This window comes from Elgaria multicarinata, chromosome 6 (assembly GCF_023053635.1).
Source record: "Elgaria multicarinata webbii isolate HBS135686 ecotype San Diego chromosome 6, rElgMul1.1.pri, whole genome shotgun sequence".
NCBI lineage: Eukaryota > Metazoa > Chordata > Lepidosauria > Squamata > Anguidae > Elgaria > Elgaria multicarinata.
The window spans coordinates 47,082,422-47,105,589 of record NC_086176.1 but is presented as its reverse complement, the minus strand read 5'-3'; the positions used below and the strand labels follow the sequence as shown (position 1 = coordinate 47,105,589).

The 23,168-nt window shown below is 40.9% G+C and overlaps 1 protein-coding gene across 1 annotated transcript in view; it reads right to left on the bottom strand.

The window, feature by feature from the left end:
- RORB (RAR related orphan receptor B) overlaps nucleotides 1-23,168 on the bottom strand; it is a 168,381-nt gene that overhangs the window by 8,671 nt on the left and 136,542 nt on the right. Inside the window, exons 5-7 of the mRNA XM_063128563.1 lie at nucleotides 5,976-6,097; nucleotides 2,995-3,127; nucleotides 563-670 (exon numbers count right to left, since the gene is read on the bottom strand). Coding sequence (XP_062984633.1) covers nucleotides 563-670; nucleotides 2,995-3,127; nucleotides 5,976-6,097 — 363 coding nt within the window. The remainder of the gene's footprint in view (nucleotides 1-562; nucleotides 671-2,994; nucleotides 3,128-5,975; nucleotides 6,098-23,168) is intronic.

Below are 23,168 nucleotides of genomic sequence, written 5' to 3'. Positions count from 1 at the left end.
TCTAATCCAAATCCTAATTCATATCTCTCCAACACAATTTTAACATGGCCTTTCAAGATTTAAAGCAGCCTCCCCTAATATAGTGCCCTCTAGATGCTTTGGACTTTGACTCCCTTCAGCACAGCCAGCATGGCCAATGGCCAGGAACTTGTAGTCCAAAACATCTGGACTACAGGCTAGGGAAGGGTACGTTAATGTTTTCCATAATGGTTTGCTAGCAGAAAATAAATATACTATGAAATGAATTCCCACCTCTGTTTATCCAAATGGCTATGGTAGAAGCATCTAAAATGCCCATTAGATAATCTGAGGTTCAGATATATGGGAGTGCTATTTACATAGGACCTCAATTATATGAAAAACAAGCAGTGCTTGAGGAAAATCAGAAGATTCTGATGAAAATCAGATGCAGTGGGATCTAGCAGATGTCTTTTATCCCAAATATTGCAAGTGGTGATGAGTTGGTACTCAGTTGATAATGTATGGGTGCAGGCGCCACTCTTGTATATCCAAATTACTCGACAATTCTGTGGCTTGGGTAAACAATAAAAAAACAGCCTACCCAAAGCCTTGAACATTTGCATTCCTCCATATTTTCCTTCAAACAGAACAGTGTTGTTGAGTGGATTGAAGGCACGGCACATTCTCACTAAAACCACTTCCAAGCAGCCTGGAAAGACAGCAAACGGCCTGAGTTACCACACAGAAATATCCCAACAAGATGTTTTCAAGCAATTTTGGAAGCAGGCGGTCTTCAAGTCCCACTTCTTAGCCCCATCTCCAGATCTTTTCTAGAAACAATGGACAGTGCAGCCAAGTATGCAGTTCTGTTTTGCACTGGTCCTGTGATTAGTATTCTGTGAATGTTGCAACGAAGGACGGGATGAGCATCTTCTGCTCTGGCAGAAGACAGATTCTCAAGAATTATTCTAATTTGGTTGCCGTCATGATAGTAATTGTTGACGTTTAAGCAAGACTGGACTACTCCATTATGAGGACAGATTTGAGGTCCCCAAGTCCTTGCTCAGCCTTAACTTGGGTTTATTTAATTTGCCTCCTCGCTCCTCCGTGCTTCACTGTGAGGAAAGCAACAAATGCAACATGCAACATGCCTCTCTCCAATAGGTTTTTGAGCAAAGAGCAACCATTTCACACAATTTACAGCCAGCACAAAGTCTGTAAAAAGGAAGTGTCTTAAATACTGCCACTGCATTAATTCAACAGGAATGTGTATAGACTTGGGTGCTAATAAGGCAGTTGCTTTTATTTTCTTGCTGTCTGTTATTTTTTGGCAGTCTTTGGTGTTTATTTACAGCACAATCCTATACATGTCTACTTAGACGTAAGTCCCATTGATGGGACCTATTCCCAGGTAAGTGGGTATAAGATTGCAGCCACAGTTTCTTCTGTCTTCTATCTCCTTTTCAAAGCTATGGAGGATACAATAGAGAAATTTCTGCACATCTAAGGTTTATCCCGGGATCATTTCTGTTCATGTAAATGACACACAGGGGATCCCGGGAGCAGGCAGGGACGACCCTGGGATGATCCCGGGATAAACCTCAAGTCTAGCTAAAGCCTAGGTCTGAATTTAATTCAAGCCAAGCAGTGAGTGTAAAGAGCATGATTCAGACAACCCAACCTGGGGTGGGGGGATCTACACTACTGCTTTTAAAGTGCTTTAAAGTTCTTTTAAAATGTTTTGAAACCTGTATATGCAGTGTGTCCTGGGCCCCAACAGTTGTCAAAACTGTTATAAAGTGCTTTAAAGCAGAAGTGTAGATCCCCCCAAGTAATTCCTTGATCTACTTGTCTTCTGAAGCTATCTAACAGCAATACTAGGGAGAAGAAAACAAAGATTTGACTAATTATTTCAGATTGCGAGGTGAAATTCTGCTGAACCCCTTCCTTCCTGGACTTGGGTTGGATAAATTCCTTGAGGAGAAAGCTCAGTAGCAGCTAGTCCTGATGGCTATGTACTATCACCAGTGTGAGAGGCAGTGGACCTATATACACCAGTTGTTGGGTGGCATGGACAGGAGGGTGCAGTTGCACTTGAGTTCTGCTTTAGGTTCCTGGCCAACAACTGGTCGTCCACTGTGTCAACAGACTGCTGGACTAGATGGACCCATGGTCTGATCCAGCACTGTTCTTCGTGTGTGTGTGTGTGTGTGTGTGTGTGTGTGTGTGTGTGACAAAACCTTTATTCTGAAGAGAATAGTGGAGCTCCTCAATAGGCAAATATCTATTGCCACCATGACTGCAGTGCAATGTAAGCAATCCCATTGGCTATCTACTACTAACCAGCCAAAGATGAAATGTGTGACCCATGGCCCTTCTCCTTTTGTGACTATGTGAATCATCCAGCCGAACTTTCCCTTTTCAATTTTTTTCATGTACACTCAAAGCTTCAGGGGTCTTCAGTCCTCCATACTGACCAGTGTTTATGCACAGATAACACATGACTAATTACACATGACAAAACAAGACTAATTACTGGAGGGTGGAGGGTGGGCCAAGTTGGAGAAAAACATGCCCCCTTGAAACAAAACATCTTGTCTAACAGTCAGTCTCTTTCTCAAAAACTGTCCCGTCTGGGCAAAGGGGCTGGATGGCAACCCTATTTACAGCATACAACCCTCCCATCCTCTGGATCTGCATGAGGATTTTCGAGGAGGCAAAATCCCCTTGTTTATACTTCATAGCATCTACATTGTTGTCAACATTCTCTCCTCAGCAGTTTGCTGTTTCCAAACACAGGTATGTATAGAAAAACAGGTGCATGAGCTGTTTCCACGTGACAGTAAATACATTTTTCCTGCACATTGGTTTAGAAATATGTTTGTGTTATAGGAAGTTCTGAGCTACATTAGGATTTAACTGCTTTGTCAATAGTCCTGTAGGTTTTTGTTCTTTCGTTCCCTGGTGTTAGAATATTAACTGTTAAGTGATTTAGGCACTAATACTTGTCTTGTTTCGCTTCCCTCCACGCACCTGATTTGAGAAGTAGAATTTGATCATTTTGACAGAGTTCCATGAAGCCTGTTATCCGCTTTGCAAATTCCACCACATACTGAATAGCATGTGTAATCTGGATTGCACACTGCTGCCACAATGCTTCTCTTGACTTCCAGACGAAATGTTGAAATGCGCATGGAAAAGAAGAAGAGATGACTGAGTATGTTCTTTAAATGATGATGATCACAAAGTAAGTTGATTCTTGGGATACTAACTAGTTGGCCAGCATTGTTTAAAGCCCTCTGGAATTTGTAGATGCCGTACTTTCTGCTAGGTTTCTAATGCAACCAAGTCATCCAGACACATCTACTGATTGGCTTATCTAGAACTCTAATGAGGAAAGCATTGTTGAGGAAGTACTATTGTAAGTATTTAGTTTCCCATTAGCATCCATCAAGGTTAAGGACCTACACCCCAGATATGCACACAACCTCCCCCCCCCCTCGCTCCACTTGCATTTTGCTCTTTTGCACTAGACACCCATGGTGGGAAAACCAAATCTTGCTCTCATCATCTACAGCCCTCTCAACTCCTTTTTGATCCTGAGAAAAAACCCTTCCCAAACCAAAAGATTTTAAACAGGCATTCTTTGCAGTTAGAAGTCAGTTCATCCAACTGACTCTGAGTTTGTCAGTTTTGTCATACAGCAGAGATGGGCAACATGTGGTCCTCCAGAAGTTGTTAGACTGCCATTACAATCATCCCTAATCAGCACTGCAGTCTGGCAAAATCTGGAGGGCTACAGATTCGCCATCCTTTTCATGCAGCAACAAGTCTATTAAGTTTGTCTGCAACACACTATTTTTGTACTCTATAGGAGGGTTCAAGAAGAACCTAGACCTTGTTTTGTTTTTAACTTTGTTTTATGATTATGTAAAATTAGATAACTATAATTGTGGAATTATAAGCAATTGATGTTTTGATTTATGTGTTAATTAGTATTATGTGGTTGTATTTTAAGATATGAAATTAATTTTTAAAAAGAGAAAAAATAATAATTTTTTTTTAAACTTTGTTTTAACTTCCAAGCCATATGGGACTCAAGGGGACCTGCAAGCCTGCACTTTGTACCTTATCACAACTTGGTGCCTATTTTCAGCAGGGTGTTGTTTGAGAGACAGCTATGTCTAGTTCATCTCTAATTTGTGAGTAACAATCTTTACTGAAAGTTTCCATGCCATTCATTAAGAGAAGGGAGAGAAGGGAATACGTTTCTAGTCCTCAATGTTTCTCTCCTCATGATTCCTAGTTATTATCCATTCATCCTACCAACTTATTATTATTTTTAAAAAGTAATCATTTCTGAAACTAAACCATAATATGTATCTTTGAATTGGCTTTAGTTGCTGTGTTAAAGGTCTATCATTAAAGGCAGCCTAAGAATAATTTGAAAGAAATAATACGTTGCAATGATGGGCAGGTCCATAGCCAACCTAAATGTTCTGGGTGTGTACGTACCAAAGTGTAGGGGGTGGGATTCATTTGCTTTGCCTTTTAAAAACAAAATTGTGAACTTTTTTTTAATGTTTTTGTGGAACAGTTTAGAGGGGCAGAGAAAATTTAGGGGGGACTAGCCACTCACTCCTGGCTTGATGATGGATTGACCCATGGCTACTGAAAGAGAATTTTTCACATGCTAAGGGGCCAGAAGCGTCCAACAATGTCCCATTTGCCACAAGCAGCTCTTTCTCTAGGGCAGGGTTTCCCAAACTTCTGATAGTAGAAGTAGATGTTTTCCTGAATTACAATCCAAAACTGTGTAAGAATTACCTACCCTCAGTGGTGCCAGCATGGTGCAGTGGTTAGAGTGCTGAACTAGGACAAGTTTTTAATTCCCACTCAGCCATCAAGCTCCCTGGTGGACTTTGGGCCAGTCATGATCTCTCAACCTAGGCTAGCTTACAGGGTTGTTGTGAGAAAGGAAGGGGGCATTGGTGGTGGTGGGGAACTATGCATGCTGCCCTGACCTCCTTGGGGGAAAGTCAAGCTAGATATGTAATAAACAAATGACAGATAAAAACAATAAAGTGCTTCATATGGGTGGGATCCAACACCACTATCCCATCGATGTAAGAGTAGAAAGTGAATATACTTTTGTTCACTGTAGGAAAAGGCAACCAAAATGATCAGAGGATTTGAGCAACTCCCCTATGAAGAAGGGTTACAAATTTGGGGCCATTTTATTTAGGGGGGAAAAGCCAAGTAAGGAGGGCCTTGATAGAGGTATATAAAGTTAAGTTTAGTGTTGAGAAATGAATAGAGGGAAGTCATCTACATCCTAGGAAGCTAAACTGTGGAAGATCCACGAGAGTCAAAGGCATATAGCTAAATTATTCTACAAGGCATGGTAATGGCCACCAACTTAGGCAGCTTTAATAAGGGGTTATACAAATTCGCGGAGGATAAGGTTATCAATGGCTGCTAGTCAGGATGGCTATATATCAGGGGCAGCATGACTCTGAATCACAGTTGCTGGGTAACAATAGCAGGAGAGGAGTATCACCCTCATGTCCTACTTGAGGGCTTCTCATAGGCATTTGGTTGTCCACTGGCAAAAGAAGATGCTGCTAGATAGGCCTTTGATCTGATCCTGCAGGGCACTTATGTTCTTAAGTGTGCATTTATGACTTTCTGTGATGATACCTTTTTATATCAGGGTGGGGTTTTTGATGACTATTATTTTAATACCAGTTAGCTCTGATCTTGTTTTATGGATGTTGTTGCTGGCTGCCTTGAGCAGAAAGCAAGCAAGCTGGGGAAGGGGGTTTAAGTTAATAAATAAGTAAAAGAAGCTTATAAGCTGAGGCGGTAAGACTTTGTCCCTTGTTTAAAATGTCATTTTCCAAGTCTGCAGTCATCAAGAACATTCAGCAATTAGCATTCAGAGATAATGCATGGAACAACTGTTATTAGCAAGGAAGAAAGGAAGCAAAAGACATCCTGTTGCATTTTTGTACCTTGCTCTGGTATACTTTGATTTCTTCATATGTGTGGGTTTGCCAGGCTAGCTGGTGTAGTTCCTCTATTGTGTACTGACATGTCTCCAAATGTGACTTAATGATATTCTGTGCAATTCGATCTAGGAAAGAGGGACAAAAAGGAAGAAACGTAACATTTGATTTGGGAATAATCACTTTAAAATATTTTATGCTTTGCATCATGTTGCTTTGATAATGTTGTACATCACTGTGCATTTTTGATTACAAAAGCAGGATATTATAATAATAATAATAATAATAATAATAATAATAATAATAATAATACAAAATCAGTCCTTCATGGTAGTGACTGTATGATACAAACTGGCAGCAGAACAGTAATTGCAAGAAAGCTGTCCCAGTTATTACATTTCACCGGTCAGGTTTATTTAGTGGTATTTCATTGCCATGATCAAATTTAGTGGCATATTTCATCAATAGTTCAAAGCAATGTAAAATCTTGCAACATATTAATGTGCTATTTATCAATTTATAATAGAAGTATCCAGAGGTATCCAAGGTAAAACTGCAGAATTTTCCAAGCATCCAACACCACAATCATCTTTGAAATTCGTTTTTGGCCTTAGATTGCAACTCCTTTGATGAGATGTGATAATCAAAATGATGGTGACATGGCAACAAAGTCCTGTATCAAAGCAGTAAGCAAATGTAGAATGCTAGCGCTGCAGTTTAGTACAACTGTTACATACAAGTGGTTCAACACAGGATATGAAGGCTGCAATTCTAAACCCACTTACATGGGTGTAAGCCCCATTGAACAAGTATCGGATTGTCTTGTGAGTGGCCTCTGTTGTGTCTTACTGACTTTTTCATCAGTTGTACGGCAGAATGTGTCATTCCAGCACTGCTAAATTATAGCAGGTTCAGACATTCTGCCATGAAGTCAAACTGCTGAAAAAGCCAAATAAGACACAAAAGGGGCCACTTAATAGCCTGTGTTAAATGGTGTGTGTGTGTGTGTGTGCGTGCGTGTGTGCACAGTCTGATTTGAGCCATCAATCACATGATATGCCTCTTGTAAAAGGACAGATCTCCATATGTCAGTATAGTGTGCAAATATTCACAATGTGGGTGTGTATGCACCTCTCTACAAATGTAGCCACCCTCATGTGCATTTGCACTGACTGAAACAATAATTCAGTTGGTTTCCAGCTTTGTCTCCTTCAATTCTGGGAACAGGCCAAGATTTTGAAATTCTAGCCAAGTGCTAACATTCTGGTGAGGAAGCAACCCTGTGAGCCACCGTATCCAAACACCTTCCCAACAGCTAACCATCTAGACTAGAGCAATTTCAAGAACCTTCCACAAAGTGGCCAAAATAACTAAACTCGCTTGCCAAGAAAAGTGTCGGATACCTAGCAATTGCAACACGGCACATCAATTTGATTCAACTGTCTTGTCACGTGGTTGATTGGCACAGCTAATATTTAGTTTACACATTCAGAGCTCTGCTGTTCTGATTCTACTTTGTTATGGAAATGTCTTGAAATAAGTTGGTTCAGCAGCAGTTTCTATGCTCCTGTATGTTTGGCATCTGAAGTAACAGTGCTTTACAGCTACACATCATAAGTTTCTGCATATTTGCCCATTGTTTTTCAAGATGATGGCAGGCCCTTATCTAGGTGTGCAATGCCTTAGGGCGGGCAGCAGAAGCAGCCGCTGCTGAGAAGACTCTCTGTGTGCTGACATCTGAAAACAAGCCAGGTGCAAAGGCAGACTTGAGATTCTTGTGCCGCAGGCCAGCGGAGCTGGAGTGTATCATAGAAAGGCTGTGTTTGGACTCCGGGGACCGGAGTCTGACAGCTCATTCTGTGGGCTGATTAGAGTTGCATAAGCATCTGAGGCTGCTTACTTGCTTGCTTAGTTGGCATTGATGAAAGGGAGAAAAGGGATTAGTGTGAGAATAGAAGACAGTAGGCTGAAAGGGTCTAAAAAAGTATTTCTGTAAAAGCTAAAGATGAATAATACAAGTTAATGTGGACTTTTTCATAGACTAACCAACAACAGAGCACATGCCAGTTGAAGTGGGTGGGTAAGAAGGGTAGAGATTTGCTTTTTGCCCCTAGACATAAGGACTAGTGCAGCTTTCAATCACATTAAGAAGCCTTTACTCATCCAGTAGAATCTCCATTGTCCACATCTCCTGAAATTCAGATTTAATTATATGCCCCCCACCCTAAGATTGTTATGCTGTCCTTTGACATATCCACCATGAAACATGTTATTAACAACAGGTGAGAACTGCTTTACTAATGGGACTAGAACAGGTGAGGCTCAAAATTTCCAGGCTGGTTGGATGAATCTTCACCATCAACTTTCTTTCTTTCTTTCTTTTTCTTCCTTCCTTCCTTCCTTCCTTTGAAAAGTGTAACCTTCTACCAGTCATTTACCTCCCTGACTCTATCCTCAACCTCTTCTTCAATCAAAACATAAAGCATTCTTGGTCTTCCATATTCTTCCATGTCTAGTAAAATTAAACTGCTGTATTCCTGTCATAATAAAATCATGTTGTTTACCTCCCACTGTGATCCTCTTGATTGTCATGTCCTATTGCTCTTGTTCTTTTACACTAGTTTTTTTCCTTTTTTTTCTTGCCTTTCAGCATATGTTTCATGCCATCGGTCAGTGCTAATATTTGGCTTGAATTTTATGGCCATTTGGGGAAGACAATCAGGAGTTTTAGAATTGTTTTTGAAAATGAACCATTCACTGTTGTGGCATTTGGTAAAAAAGTGGATTGTGTTCTTCCTTTTGAGAGATGACCCCAGGACCAGTTGTCACATGATTTTCATTCATAAGTGTATCCATTAAACAAAATGTGGGATGGATTTATATCTGTGAATCCTCATGTGTCAGGCCCAGTCTATATGCTATGGTTGTCATGTAGGAAATGCTTAAAATGGGCTTGCATGAAGACTTACCTCTACTCACGTGTAGAGTCCACATATACTTCGGCCTTATGTGGAGATTATTATCATTTATTGCATTTCTATACCACCCCAAAGCTGAAGCTCACTTGGTGTCAGCTGGTACATATTTGAGATGCCCCAAATCAGTGCCAGCTGCCACCAAGAATATGTAGCTCTGGCACAAGAATTTTCCATATCATTTGTTTCCACATGATGTGGAAGTATAAACAGTGTTCTGGCCATAAAACGGAGAAGAAGAAGCAGTCAAGCAGTCTCCATTGTACCTGGATACAGCTGCAGCTGAGAGTGCTCCTTCGTGCGCCAAACTGACCACTGAGGCCATCAGAGGGAGAGAAAGCAGCAGTTCTTCCCTTGTGTTTAGAGCCATTTCCATGACCTGCTGAACTTTGCAACACTGATCTTTTCTACACAAAGCTGTTAATTGGCTGTATCTACTTTCGATTTTGTTGCAGAATTGAGATTCAAGCACTACATGAAGAGTGTTTCCTTTCTTGCTTTTCCTCTACATAACCTCTAAGTAGCACTGTGGTATAACGGAATAGTGTAAATACAGAAGTGAAAACAGTGTTTTCTTTCACTTTTATAATCAAATACCACATTTTCCCTGCTCTAAAAAAATCATTGAAAGTGCTCTTTAGACACAGAAACAAAACCGGAGGGTCACAACATCAGCTAAAGAACCCCCAAACAACTGTGAGTAGGGAATGACATACAATAAATGCCTCGTGTGGCAAAGCCCTAAGAATCTACATTCTTCCAGTGTTACAGTCACATGATTGAAAAGTGAACTTCATCCTTCCATTTCCACAGGGGTCGCTTAATGCAAAGTCACCATGAAATAGGAAAAAGAACTAGTTGTCTAAATCTATTCTATGATTTCTTAAATTTCAAATAAATAAATACTTCATAATGTATTTCATAATGGCCTAGTTTATGATGAAAAATGCTGGGGTTAATGACAATGTGTGGTTTACAGCATCGATGTCCCAAAATTGAAGTTATATAGCACACAGCCTTGAAAATAGCAACTGACCTTTTCTATTTCTGATTTCAGTAGCTTCTCTTCCTGACACCTTAGTTCCTTATTTTTAGGCTGCGGTATAGCAAACTTTTCAGGATAAGAGTATCGTCAAATGTTACTTACAGCTAAGATGTGAATTTTGCTGGAGGTTTAAACAAAATGCTAGCATTTGGACATATACAGGAATGGAATATTACCAGTTAGAACTTAAGCTTCTGTAAAATGATAATTATTGACTTCAGTAGGAATATCAATGTACTATTTACTGATTTCATACTTCAAGTTACCATCCATATTTCATTTCCATTCTTAACTTTTACTGCTCTCCTTTACTGGCTTTGTGAAGTACAAGCTGCTCACAATTCTCAACTCCCTCCATCTCTCTAACTCTTGGAAAGTGTGAAGGATTTTGCCAAAGATAACCTGCCACTTACAAGCCTGAGAAATAACTGGTTTTCTTTTCCATGCAAGTGTCACAAGCTTCTAAACTGCATAGTTCTACAATTTTGGAAATGGGGTATAATTTAGAGATGGGAACCAAGCAGGAGCATACAAATATGGGTTAAAACTTCAAGTTATATGGACTTCCATGTTTTTAACTTTGCATTTAAAACACACACAGAATCAGCCTTTGAGATCAGGCAGAAGAATGGTGGGTGGAGACAGATTGCACAACCTTTTCTTCTCTAGATATTTTAAAGTTCACAATCATGCTCCCCAAGCTACTTTTTCACCCACTGGAGGAAATATATGGGGGAAATAAAGGGGCCTTATCCAGCACAGGTGAAAATGCAGTTTGGGGAGAATAATTTTGAGGTGGAAAATTACTAGAGAGGAAAGGGTTAAGCAGCTCCAGTTTCCAGTTTCTTCTTTCCTAACTGGAAGCCTACCCACACTAATTTTGGCCTATAAAAACTATGGATCTGAAAGAGTTATTTTCAGCTGAAAAAGACCAGAGGGGAAAGTGTAACATAGGTTTTCTCCATCTGCCCTTTCTCTCTGTCCTGACTAGCAGCCTACCTAGACTGATCTAGGTCTACCTAGATTAAAATCCACTTATAATGAGAAGCTTGAGTTTCAGATTGCCTGTACAAAATTTGACTTCAACTCATGAATTCTATTTTGTCAAGACTAGGATGCCAAGCAAATGAGGCCAATATGCTGGAATGGAGTCATTATTTGAGAGTATTTCTACCCCATTCCCTGTCCTAGGCATCTTTAACATTTTCCAGATAGCTTATATTGCTCTGTTTTATGTTGTTGTATGGAGATTTTAATATCTTTTTTTATTAGACAATGAGCTCCATCATATCTAGGTCGAAACGCGTGGCTCCTGTCACTTCTCTGTTGTTGCTCCGAAGTCGCTTCCTGAAAACAGGAAGTAATTAGGCCCATTCAGTCCAGTAGGATAGAGCAGCAACTGGACTTTTTCTGGGGGGCTAGAAGGGGCGGAAGATACACGAGAGGCAGACAACATCATATGAGCAATCCATGAGTGCCCAGTAATGACCGTGCAGTAAAACACAAGTCGGATGGAGCTTTATGTAAAACCGATTTGGTAGCATGAGGTGGGAAATGGTATAGAAATTTCATAATTTTTATATATATATATATATATATATATATATATATATATATATATATATTGATGGATAGCAGCAACCCTTTTAGGCATTTGGCAATGGAAAAAAGTCAAATTGCAACATGTAACTGATTTTTCAAGCCTTTGGTTCTGTTTCATGATGATGATGATGATGATGACAATGATGATGTTGATGGACAATTTAATTCAGTCTATTTTTTTAGTGATAGTGTTTTCCGCTTTAAATTTGAAAGCCCTGTAATATGGGAAGAGGAGTTTTGGGGGTAAGCAGTTTTGAAGTAAACCAAACACAGTTCCAAAAATATTTTAGTGAAATCTCTTTAGGAAGGGCAGAATATGAGAGGAAAGGATTATAGTTTTGAACAAAACATAGCTTCCTAAACTCACAGTAATGTTTTGTAGGGAAAAGAATAAAACATGGCATATTGGGATTGTACATTTTGTGACTAGTGATTCACAGGCCAATTTGCTGTGGCCTTCTTCTGAAGTGAACTGGGCACGTAGGAATAAGCTGGCCTGCCCCTCCTTCCTTAGTGGCAGACTACAGTACTGATTCTTCACAGTCTTTCAGTTTGATATATTACTTTTTAAGGGTACTACGTGTGTTATAAAATAGGGGGAAAGAAAATAAAAGTTCCCAGAAATGAAAGAAAAAAACAATAAAAAATGGAGAAAAGAGTACAAAGCCATTTTCGGGAGATTCAGGACTTTTCTGTTAATCAGCTGCATCTACTTTCAGTTTTGTCACAGAATTGAGATCCGAACAATGCACAAAGTAGTAAATTTTGGCTACATAACCTCTAGGTGGCACTGTGATATAGTGGCATTGCACAAACACACAAGTGAAAGCAGCATTTTCTTCGCTTTCAGAAATAATCCCCCCTTTCCTCTGCTTTAAAAAAGCTCAGTGAAAGTGCTGTTGGAAAATAGAAGTAAAACTGGTGGGTCACAACGTTGTCTAAAGAACTTGTAAACAACTGGGAGTGCACAATGATGAGCACACAATAAATGCCATGTGTAGAAAAGCTGCCAGAAACCTGGAGAATTTCTACCTCTCTCCTCACACCCCTCCCCTAATACATTTCCCGTGGAACTTGACGTTCAACAATAATATGATCTTGTTTAAAATTTTGCACGTCTTTAGTTTTCTTATCACATGTTGTTGTTAAGACCAGCAGGATGGGAGAAAGATCCTTGATTGTGGCATATAGGTTAGCAAAGTATTTGGCTCCACAATATGGTTCAGCATAGAACCGTCATGTCTTTTAATGTCTTTTAATGTGGGACTTTTCTATCTGACCATGAATAAACTGTTCAAAGAACAGTCTGTTAAATGTGTCTCTGAAGCACCTTCCTTTTTTCGTTTGTTCCTCCTTTCTCCTGAGACAGCCTCGCCTTCTTAGCATCCACTTCTTATGCAGAGGGAATCACAGAACTTTGAAGTATGTCTCCTAAAATACTGATAATCATCCTCAATTAAATTTTAATTTGTCACTTACCCTTAGGATAGAGTTGAGTTGCTAAGAGCTCATTTCAGCTTATACCCTAACTTGATCTCTCTTAGGGATCCATTTTGAATTAATGCTGCAGTAGCTGCATGGCTTTGTTCAGTGGTGTTTGGAAGTATTTGTTTCAGTTCTTTTTAAACTGTTACACATCCTGTCTTTCTTAACAAAAGCTAATATCACTGACACCAGTTTTTCTATACAGCCAGATCATTTGTCGCAAATGGCGTGTTTCTGAATCCAAGTCTAAAAACTGGTGAACATTTTTGAAGGAGCTATAAATGGGAATGCACTAGGAAAAGAGAGTGAACCAAAGAAGCAAGTAATTGTCTCAGTCTCTGTTTTATAAATTAAAATGACAGCAACGTAGCTTACATCACTGGTGGATATTGCTACTGAATTTACTGCTGATAAAGAGACATCAGCAAAAGGATTTGATGTGTTCACTTTTAGCTATCTATGTAGAATCTATGGGGATTTTCATTTCGGTCATCCAATAACATCTTGAATGTTTCATCTGTGTTAAAAGAACCATCCATAGAATACAAATACTTCCCCATGCAACTATCGCCCCAGTTTCTGGTAGGGGGAGGAGCCGTAATGTGGGATACTGCCAACGGCCCAGGCTTTCTCACATCATCTGAAAAATCACAGAAAGGAGTTGAACCGGAACAGCTCCCACACAGTAAAGGTAACTTAATAAAGGAGGCTTAATGTTTTAAATGGTTTTGTGCTTATGTTAATTTATAAGCATGGAGAAGTCTGGCCTTTCTCAATGCTGTCTACTATAAAATTCCCTAAAGATGCCTCATAGTTTACATTTCTCAAGGTTCCCTCTCCTGGGTTTCCCCGTACTACATCAAAGCTATTGGTGCATGCAGGAGGCATATTTAGTAACATTTTACAGGGAAAGGAGGCAAAAAGCCCTCCAAAGATAGACTCAGAGTCTGAGACCACCCATGGGATGATAAGGCAAAAAAAGAAAGAAAGGATGCTGTTGTAGTCAAAGCTAGAAAAAGGAAAGGTGCAGCCTGTTTTCTGTATCCCAACAACTGACTGCAGGATTGGGCAAAAGGCGGGATACAAATAAAGATGATGATGATGATGATGATGATGATGAGCAGAACTTTGCTGAGGAGGGAGGAGCTGAAAATTATTGCCACGGAGAGAAAGTAAGGGAGACATGAGATGAGGCTGAAAGTGAAATGGCTGAGCCTTTCTAGCTCTTCTACCATTCTATCATATTCATGGACTGTGTCTTTTTAGTACAATTGAGATACCTTTTGCATTTAATTTTTAATTTAATATTGAACCACCTTGAAGCCCCCACAGTCCTTGTACAAGGGACCCAGAGAAGAAGTTGTGTGAAAAGCACTACATGGCCAATCCTGATGGAACACACAAGCTTGCAGTGCAGCAAGAGACGTGTTCTGGTGCAAAAAACCCGGTGGCTTTGGGAACATGCTGAAAAGGTACAGAACAATATGAAGCCCCTTCTCCAAGTTGGGCTGATTCAGTTTTCTGCTTGTGAAATAAGCAGCCTTCACACTTTTAACATTCTCCCCGCCCCCATCTCTCCCTGTGTGTGTGTGTGTGTGTGTGTGTGTGTGTGTAAGAGAGAGGGAGAGAGAACGAGAACCTAATAGAGCTGTGCAAGTCTTGGGATTCGGTTTCGGAAATCCGAATCCTGGCAGCTATTTTATGACAGAACCACCATTTCATGACAGAACCACCATTTTACGTGCACAGCCCAAGGGACCCAGTATGTTGAAAAGATCCTACAACTCCCAGGATGCACTGCCTGGGAGGGAGGGACTTACCATGGGCCCAGGAGCAGTGTGGAGTTATGACTTTGCAGCAGCGATCACTGCTGTGTCCATGTCCTAAAGCATGTGAGCGGCTGAGCAAACACAATGGTGAAGTCACAACTGCATGCTGTTCCTGGGCCCACAGTATGTCCCTCATTCCCAGGCAGAGCATCCTGGGAGTTGTAGGATCTTTCCAACGTACCATGAAATGGCAGCTCTGTCATGAAATGGCTGCTGGGATTCAGATTTCCGAACCTGAATCCCAAGGCTTGCACAGCCTTAACACCTATGTTCTGAAGAGAATAATGGAGCCCCTCAATAGGCAAATATCTGTGACTTTATTTCCATCATGGGAAATCATCCTCTGTCTTTTTTACCTTGGCTAATGGGAACTGGCTAACTTTTTTGTAAGTCCAGCATTGTTGGAGAGATGGAAGCAACCTGTAAATAGGCTATCTGGCCTGCTTACATCAGAGATGTAGATGCTCTCACCACCGGACAAAACAACAATCCACCTCTGTTATTGGGGGATGGCTATACGGCTTCTTTACCCTGACCTAAACGTTTCAGGACACATGACAGAGCTGCCCATTTGCTGCAGTGCTGGGTTTTTAACCGGAAAATGCGCAGATTCGTAGTTGCGATTTACCGCAGCTTTTGGATCAACCTTTGAGTTTGCACCGCATTATAGTTATGTGTCATTGGGGGAGTTAAATCGAATTTTGAAATGTGGGCATAGCTTTCAGGGCAGGACAAAGTGATTTGCTGGTTTCCCATCTATCACATCCTCCTCTGGCTGCTCGTTCCTTCCCGCCGTTTTCAATTTTTATTATATGAATCTGCGGAGCTCCGCAGATAGAGCTTATAAAATTAAAACAAAGAGGGGGGAAACAGGCAGCCAGAGGGAGGAGACATGTTCAGTCCCTCTCATCCTCCTCTGCTGTCTCATCCCCCCTGTTTTTCCTCTTACATGAATCTGCGGAGCTCTGCAGATAAAACGTTAGGGTTCCGTAGCTTTGTATGTGCGTATGTGCACATTAATAACTGCAGTACAAAAAAAAGGTTCACGCCCACCAGAGCAACTTTGCTTCGCAAGGGCTCTCCTATGACTGCATATTCTGAGCAGTAAATTCAGGAGATATATCGCTGTTGCTGCTGCAGTGTGACGCTCTTTGCCTAAATTCAAATCTTCGAAAATTCGGGTTTATATTCAATGAAGAGCAATCCCATTGTTGTATAGATGGGGGCCTAGTCTAAAATTTCTTTATATAGGTGAATTGAGGTTTTGCAATAAAAGTGGTGGATCTTCTTCAGATATACATGAATAAAAAGACATTAGGAAATGATTGTAGATTTATGTGTCTGCAATATCTCAATGGTAAGAATTTTCCTAAACTCATCTCCAGTACTTGCATTTGACTCTTTGAATATTATTGAGATATATACATCTTCAGGTCACTTCCTCCATGAATTTTTAAAATATGAGCTTGGAAGGATATTATATGTGAGAGAATGAGGGCACAACAATCATATCACATGTAGTTCCATTATCCAAAATTGCCCCCAAGATGAGGAAAGGTTACAAGCCCCCATATAAAATAGACAAATGGCTGGGAAGGAGAACGTTAAGCAGCTTCTCCCCTTCTATAAAAACACACAACTGTGGTGGTGATCCTGAGGTAAATTTCCATTGTTCTGCTAAGTAATATAAAGTGAAGCTTGGTGGGGGGAGGATTTTTTTAAAATTCAGGGAAAATTTGCTTCAACAAATTTGTTGCTTTATCACATGACCGTATGGATTTGGGACCTCTATCCTGTTTTAAAGTGGTTCATCTGTATCCATCATATGGCTGGATTTATTGCGATGTGAAACCCATTTGAGTTTTTAAACTATTCATCGCTGTTGCTGTTTAGTTTAATTTTGAACAAGCTTCCTTTCACAGGAATTGCTCATTCTGCAAAATGTTTTTGTCTTCCAACTTCAGTGCTTTCATTTCTTATGCCGATTGTACTATTAGCATTTATCAGGTTTAACAATGTATTTGATTGGCAGTTCAAATCTGTGCCCAGAGATTTTGGTCAGGTTGTATTGCTGCTCCTCTGACCTTTAATGGAAATGGTGGACATCCTATGCCACAGCTTGCTGTGAAATGAACTTTTTATTATTACCATCTTATAAGTGCAAGGCTCAAAGTCACAGAAAGGTCACAGCTACAAGCAGCCTTCTATGCCTAATGTGTTCCTACAGCTATTTTTTTATTTTATTTAAAATTATTTTTAGGCTGCCTTTTAGAATAGAACCCTCTGAAGGTAGCAGACATGACAGATGACTATCTAGGTTCTGCTTGAATACCTCCAGTGATGGAGGATGGACCCACTACCTCCCAAAGGAATTGGTTCCATTATCTGACTGCTCTGACCATTAGGAAGTTTTTTCTGATGTTCAACTGAAATCTCTCTTCCTGTAACTTGATTCCATTATTTTATGTCTTGGATTATAGGGAACAGTTTCCAGAACTGTTCCATGTCACATCCTTTAGGTACTTCAAAAGTGCTATCATATCCCTCCTTAGGGCATGTCTATACCTAAGGGTGTAGAGGGAGGGAGGGGGAGGATCCCCTGTGCATCATGTGGACACACAGGGACAACCTGGAGCCAACCCTGGGATATAGGCATGGTGTAGACATGCCCTAAGTCTTCTCTTCTCAAGGCTAAACACACCCATACTTAGTTTTTAGTCCCCTGAACATCTTTGTTGCCATTCTCTGAACTTGTTCCAATTTATCTGGATCCTTCTTAAAGTGTAGTGTCCAGTACTGGATACAATATTCAAGGTGAGATCTGACCAGTGCAGAGTAGATTGGAACTATTACTTCCCGTGATTTTGAAACTATACTTGAACTGATGCAACCTAAAATTTCATTTGCCTTTTTTGCAGCCATATCACACTGCCGACTCATATTCATTTTGTGATCAACAATAAAGATCCTTTTCACACCTGTCAAGATTATTTTGAATGTTATTTCTGCTTTTTAAAGTATTAGCTATCCCACCCAATTTTGTGTCATCTATAGATTTGATAAGCATTCCACCCACTTCTTGCTCCAAGTAATTATTATAAATGTTGAAGAGCACAGGGCCCAAGACTGAGCCCTGAGGCACCCTACTTGATACCTCCCTCCAGTCTGATGAAGAACCATTGATGAGCAGTCTTTGGGTATGGTTCTCCAGTATTCCCCCCACCCCAACTTTTCAGCCCATTTATTATAGCCTTGTTCAGATGTTCTTCTTTCCATGTTCAATAAATGGATGAGAAGAGGAGCACTCCAGCCCTGCCCCCTCCATCTTTGCATCCGTCACCCTGTATGTGTGGAGAGCGATGGTATGAACAGGAGAGCCTCCATGGATACAAGAGGCCCTCCTCTTCAAACCATTGCCCTCCACATGTAGAGGGTGATGGATGCAATGATGGAGGAGGGCAGGACTGGAATGCTTCTCTCCCCACCCATTTATTGAAAATGGAGGGAAGAACACCTGAACAGGGCTTCTGTCCCATTTAGAAATCAGTGAGAGCCATTGAGTACACAACCCCACACCTTCATCTACATGTCACACCCTCCCTATGTTCTTTGTTTGATGCAAGGGTGTAGAACTTGAGGCTGTTGTTGAACTATAACTCCCATCATCCCTGTCCATAGACTATACTGTCTGGGGCTAATGGGAGTTGGAATCAAACAACATCTGTGGGGCCACAGGTTCCCCACCCCTGCTATAGCATGACACATTACAGAACACTTGGAATAAATTTTAATAGATATTGATAGGCTGCCAAGTACTGAAAGTCAAATAACATATAGTGTTTGTGAAGTATCATATTCTGGCAGATATTTAACATCAAAAGTCACATTTCAGATACCATCAGGTGTCAAATACTGCATATGGTCATAGCAAAAATCAAGTACTATAGCCTGTCAGGCGATAAATACTATTGGCTGCAAGAGCTTTTTAAAAGGTATATGCAGCTGCTGAAAATGTACTAATTTCCCAGTGATCCCCCGTTTTAAACCTCTTGTATCAATCCCAGAGGATTCATCAGATTTGAAAGAACAGCTCGGGCATTCTACAGGGGCAGTTTTTGAAAAACAAACTAGAAAAAAAATGAGTGTGTGCGTGTTACAGGCATACACCCCCCCCTTGGGTCATTGCCAACTAAACATACTGTTGTATTTGTTGAGCTAACCCTCTCGACTTTTTATCCATTTATATGTGTTTTTATTACAGTAGTGACAGTGCCCCACACTGGAGCATGGCTAATTACTCTGGCTACTTCCCAGAAACATTTTCATAAGAAAATTGTCTCCTCTTCTTCCCAAATCCTTTGCCCTCGAAATTATACAGCAAAAACAAAACATGAAGGGGAAAAAACCCAGCTCACTGTAGACAGATGGCTGCTTCCACTCCTACTTGGAACACTGTTCTAAACAAAAAGGAGGATATTTGAAAGGCTTTGGCACTAGTGTAAATTGATTAAACCTCAATTAGGAACACTGCCAAGGGCCATCATTTGCAATTTTATAGTGACCTTATTAGATGGTTCATGTTGTGACATATGATGAACTGGATTAATTTATAGCAACCTAAAATCACTGTAGTTTACTAGTAACTTTTTAAAAACCATTTTAGTGTTGCATCACTATGTTAACTGCAGAAAAGCATTTTTGTTACAATTTTAACTCAGTGTATTCTTTTTAATCCATTTCCCATTGAACTTTTCTTTTTCTCCCTGTAGTACCACAGATCTCTCTCTCTCTGTTCACTTTCCTTTCCTTTCTTTTCTCTATTCCCTAGTGCTCTCTGTGTACCACCACATTTCTGTAGCACACATACACCCTGGGCCAGATCTACATCAAGCAGGATATGACACTTTGAAAACGGTTTGGAAACTGCATACAGAGTGTGCCCTGGGCCCCAACAGCTATCACTGCTGTTATGAACTGTTTTAAAGCAGTAGTGTAGATCCTGTCCTGGTTTCTCCCTCTTTTTCTGTTTTCCTACCCCAGGTCTCTCTACAGACTCATTTTTAGTTCCTCTTCTTTTTCTCTGTGCACCCTCTTTTTCTACCACTCCAGATTTCTTCACCACCACCCCATTTCTGTTATCCCCTTTCTCTATTCCTCTACGACTTCGGCTATTCGGCGGTATAAAAATGTAATAAATAAATAAATAAATGACATGAATTTTTTTGCAGCCTTATTTCTCAGCTATTCCTCTATTGTTTCCACAGCACACAGGTGTCTTTATATGCCATGTTACTTGTGTTTTCTCTCTGTATCCCACTTCACGCACTTTACTCTATGACCCTCTGCAACACTATCAGTTCTCTTTCTCTACCCCACAGATCTCTCTGGACCTTATTTTAATTCTCCCACTTCTTTTATTTCTGCTCTTTCACCCTCCTACTCACTCAGACTTTAGTGGCAATAGCACACAAGGCTTTCACTCTCCCAGCAATTCATACCAGTGAAAGAACGTTAGACAGGAGTCGGATGTGCAGTGTGGCTGGCCACAATATGCTGGAAAAAAATCATCCTGCTACCCAGATCTGGGATAATCTAGCAATCCAGATGTAGTGATTCAGGTGTTGTTGTTGTTTTACCACTTCAGCATTTGATGGCCCTTTCAGAGGGAATGTTTCAGAGGGAAGGCAGGAGAAGCACGATCATGGTGTCAGGCCCTAAAATGTGTGCATTAATAAACTGAGAACAGACCCTATTCATGACTTGGGACCCTGCTTTTTGCAGGGTTCATAACCACATGTATAAGTTCTCAGTTTTTACTGAACAAATAGAGATCAAGGACAGGGCTTGTGACCACAATACCACTCCCACACGTTTATTCACATAGGATAAATGGTCTCAAATGGAAGTTTAGATATTCCCACAAAAATATAAGAATGGGATTTAAATAAAGTGTCCTATAATCCCCCCTCCCTGAAAGAGCCAGTGAAGAGTCTGCAATTGGTCCATGGGATATTTGTTGTGTAGACCTGAGTTTATGGACATGACAAGTTTCTTTCAGTGATGTATTGTTGTAAGCTTGGTATGTGTGGGGGACGAAGACGATGACCACTGACCTCCAGGGTCCCTTCTATGATTGAGGCTGGGGCAGGAGATTAAGAATCCTGGCCAGGCCTCCTCTGGTTTACTCCTTTTGTTAGGTAAATACCCCAGTGCTATGTTGCTATGGAAACTAAAATGGCCAAGAAGGCATAGGTGATGGGTGGCAATGACTGATCCTTTCCCCCTATTACGGGAGCAAAGGAGTTTGGACCATCAGAGTCTCTACCTATGGTAAACCTATATAATTGTAAATAAACACAAGTATTACAAGGCACCATAAGCCCTGTGTCACTTCCCCTACAATTGATGTGGAAATAATAACACGGGGTTCAGTATTGTATGGGGAATAATGTACACATTTGGGGGGGGGTGTGATAACTTTTTTTAGAACTGAGCCTTACTGCATTTTTAAAGGACGATCATTTTGAAGCTTATTTCTTTCAGACCTTTTTCTACTATACAGATTGAACCTGAACATTCCTGTCACCAGAATATACTCTTCATATGATTGTATTAAATGGAACTGGGCCTAAGCTTTGTCCAAGCCTTTCTTTTTTTGCCACATCTGATGTGGTGGAAAACCATCCCAATGTTTGGGAGGGAGAGTTCCAAGTGTGCATGTGTATTTAGTATTTACAGTTAATATGGGGAGACCCAAAGGTTTCCCTTCCCATTTCCCCCTTATTTTTTTATTGCTGAAAAGAATCTAAGCTGCTGCTCCAAGCAAACTGGGCTAGAATGCCTCTTGCGATGCCCTTACTGGAGGGAGTCATGCCCCCCCCCCCCCGCCAACATTTTATCTGAAAGGATTTGCAATGCTTCAGCAGAGTTACTGGGAGGGGGGGGGATGGCTCAAGATTGGAAGAGTGTTGCTGCTGCTTACCTACAATGGCAGAAACAACTCTGAAGAGACAGAAAAAAGAAAGAAGCCTCTGATGTTCACTACTTCCCCATCCCCAAAATATATAAGAAATTTGCTAGCCCAAGATTCTTGTTCATAGTCTCTGTACATCGCACATCTTTGCACCTACTTTTCACTCCATACCACCCTTACAAGTATGCTGAACAATTCTGCACTTCTGCAAACTTCCGGGTACCGCCTCAGCATGCGGATACATCCCTCTTGTTTCTCAAGGGCCCCCTGTTGGCACTCACAACCTAAGTGCTCTGTTAGGAGTGATATGCATAATACGCTAACATTATTTACCAAAAATAAATTGGCCTATGTCTTTATGTTGAACCTTAAACTGCAGACCATGGGCATGTTTACATAAGGGGTTTGCCCCAGGGTGGATTCGTAGTAGCAGCAGGTCATCTATATGACGCAGCCGCCATTGCAAAGCCATCCAGGGGCAAACCTCAGAAACGCTGCTGAAAAAAAAGTTGGGCACTTACCCCAACTATTTTTGGCAGCGGAGGTGTGTCACAGCTGATGGCGCCCCCTGATTGGTCGCTATCAGTTGGACAGGGAAGGGGGTGGACCTCCAAGAGCTCAGGAGACCCCTGTGCCCCGTGGATGATGATGATGATGATGATGATGATGATGATGATGATGATGATAATAATAATAATAATGTGGGAGGGGGAGAAGAAGAACGGGCCTCATTCCTCCCACAGTTTATTTTTATTTGATTCTGCGCAGCTGCGCAGCTACAGATAATAAAAATAAAAAACTGGGGTGGGTGGGAATGGGCAGCCAGAAGGAGGTCTGAGGGAGGAGAGGTGGTTTGGGTGCCCAGTGTCTCTCTCCTCATCCTCTTCTGGCTGCCTTGTTCCTCCCCCATCCCTCCCAGTGCTCAGTGCTGTGGGGAAAGTTTGCACTTGTGTTCCTTCCCGTGCAGATGCCAGAAGGAATGCAAGTGTGGGAGCCAGGCGCCTTGGGGCACCAAAGCGCTACTGTCAAGATGGGGGCCATGTCATTCAAACAAAGTGCACATTCAACCATTTTTAGCAGCACATTCTGAGATTGTATTGAGCTCTTCTGAAAATTTTTCACTTTTTGTGAAATATGAACGTTCAGTGGGAAAAGAGATAAGGGATGCTTCCAGACAGAGAGGTCCTAATGCTAACTATCAGAAGGCATTCTGCAGCTATTCTGTCTTTTCTTCCTTAATGGATTTTCTGCAGCAAGAAAAATAAGATGGAAGTAGTGATGAGAAAACAT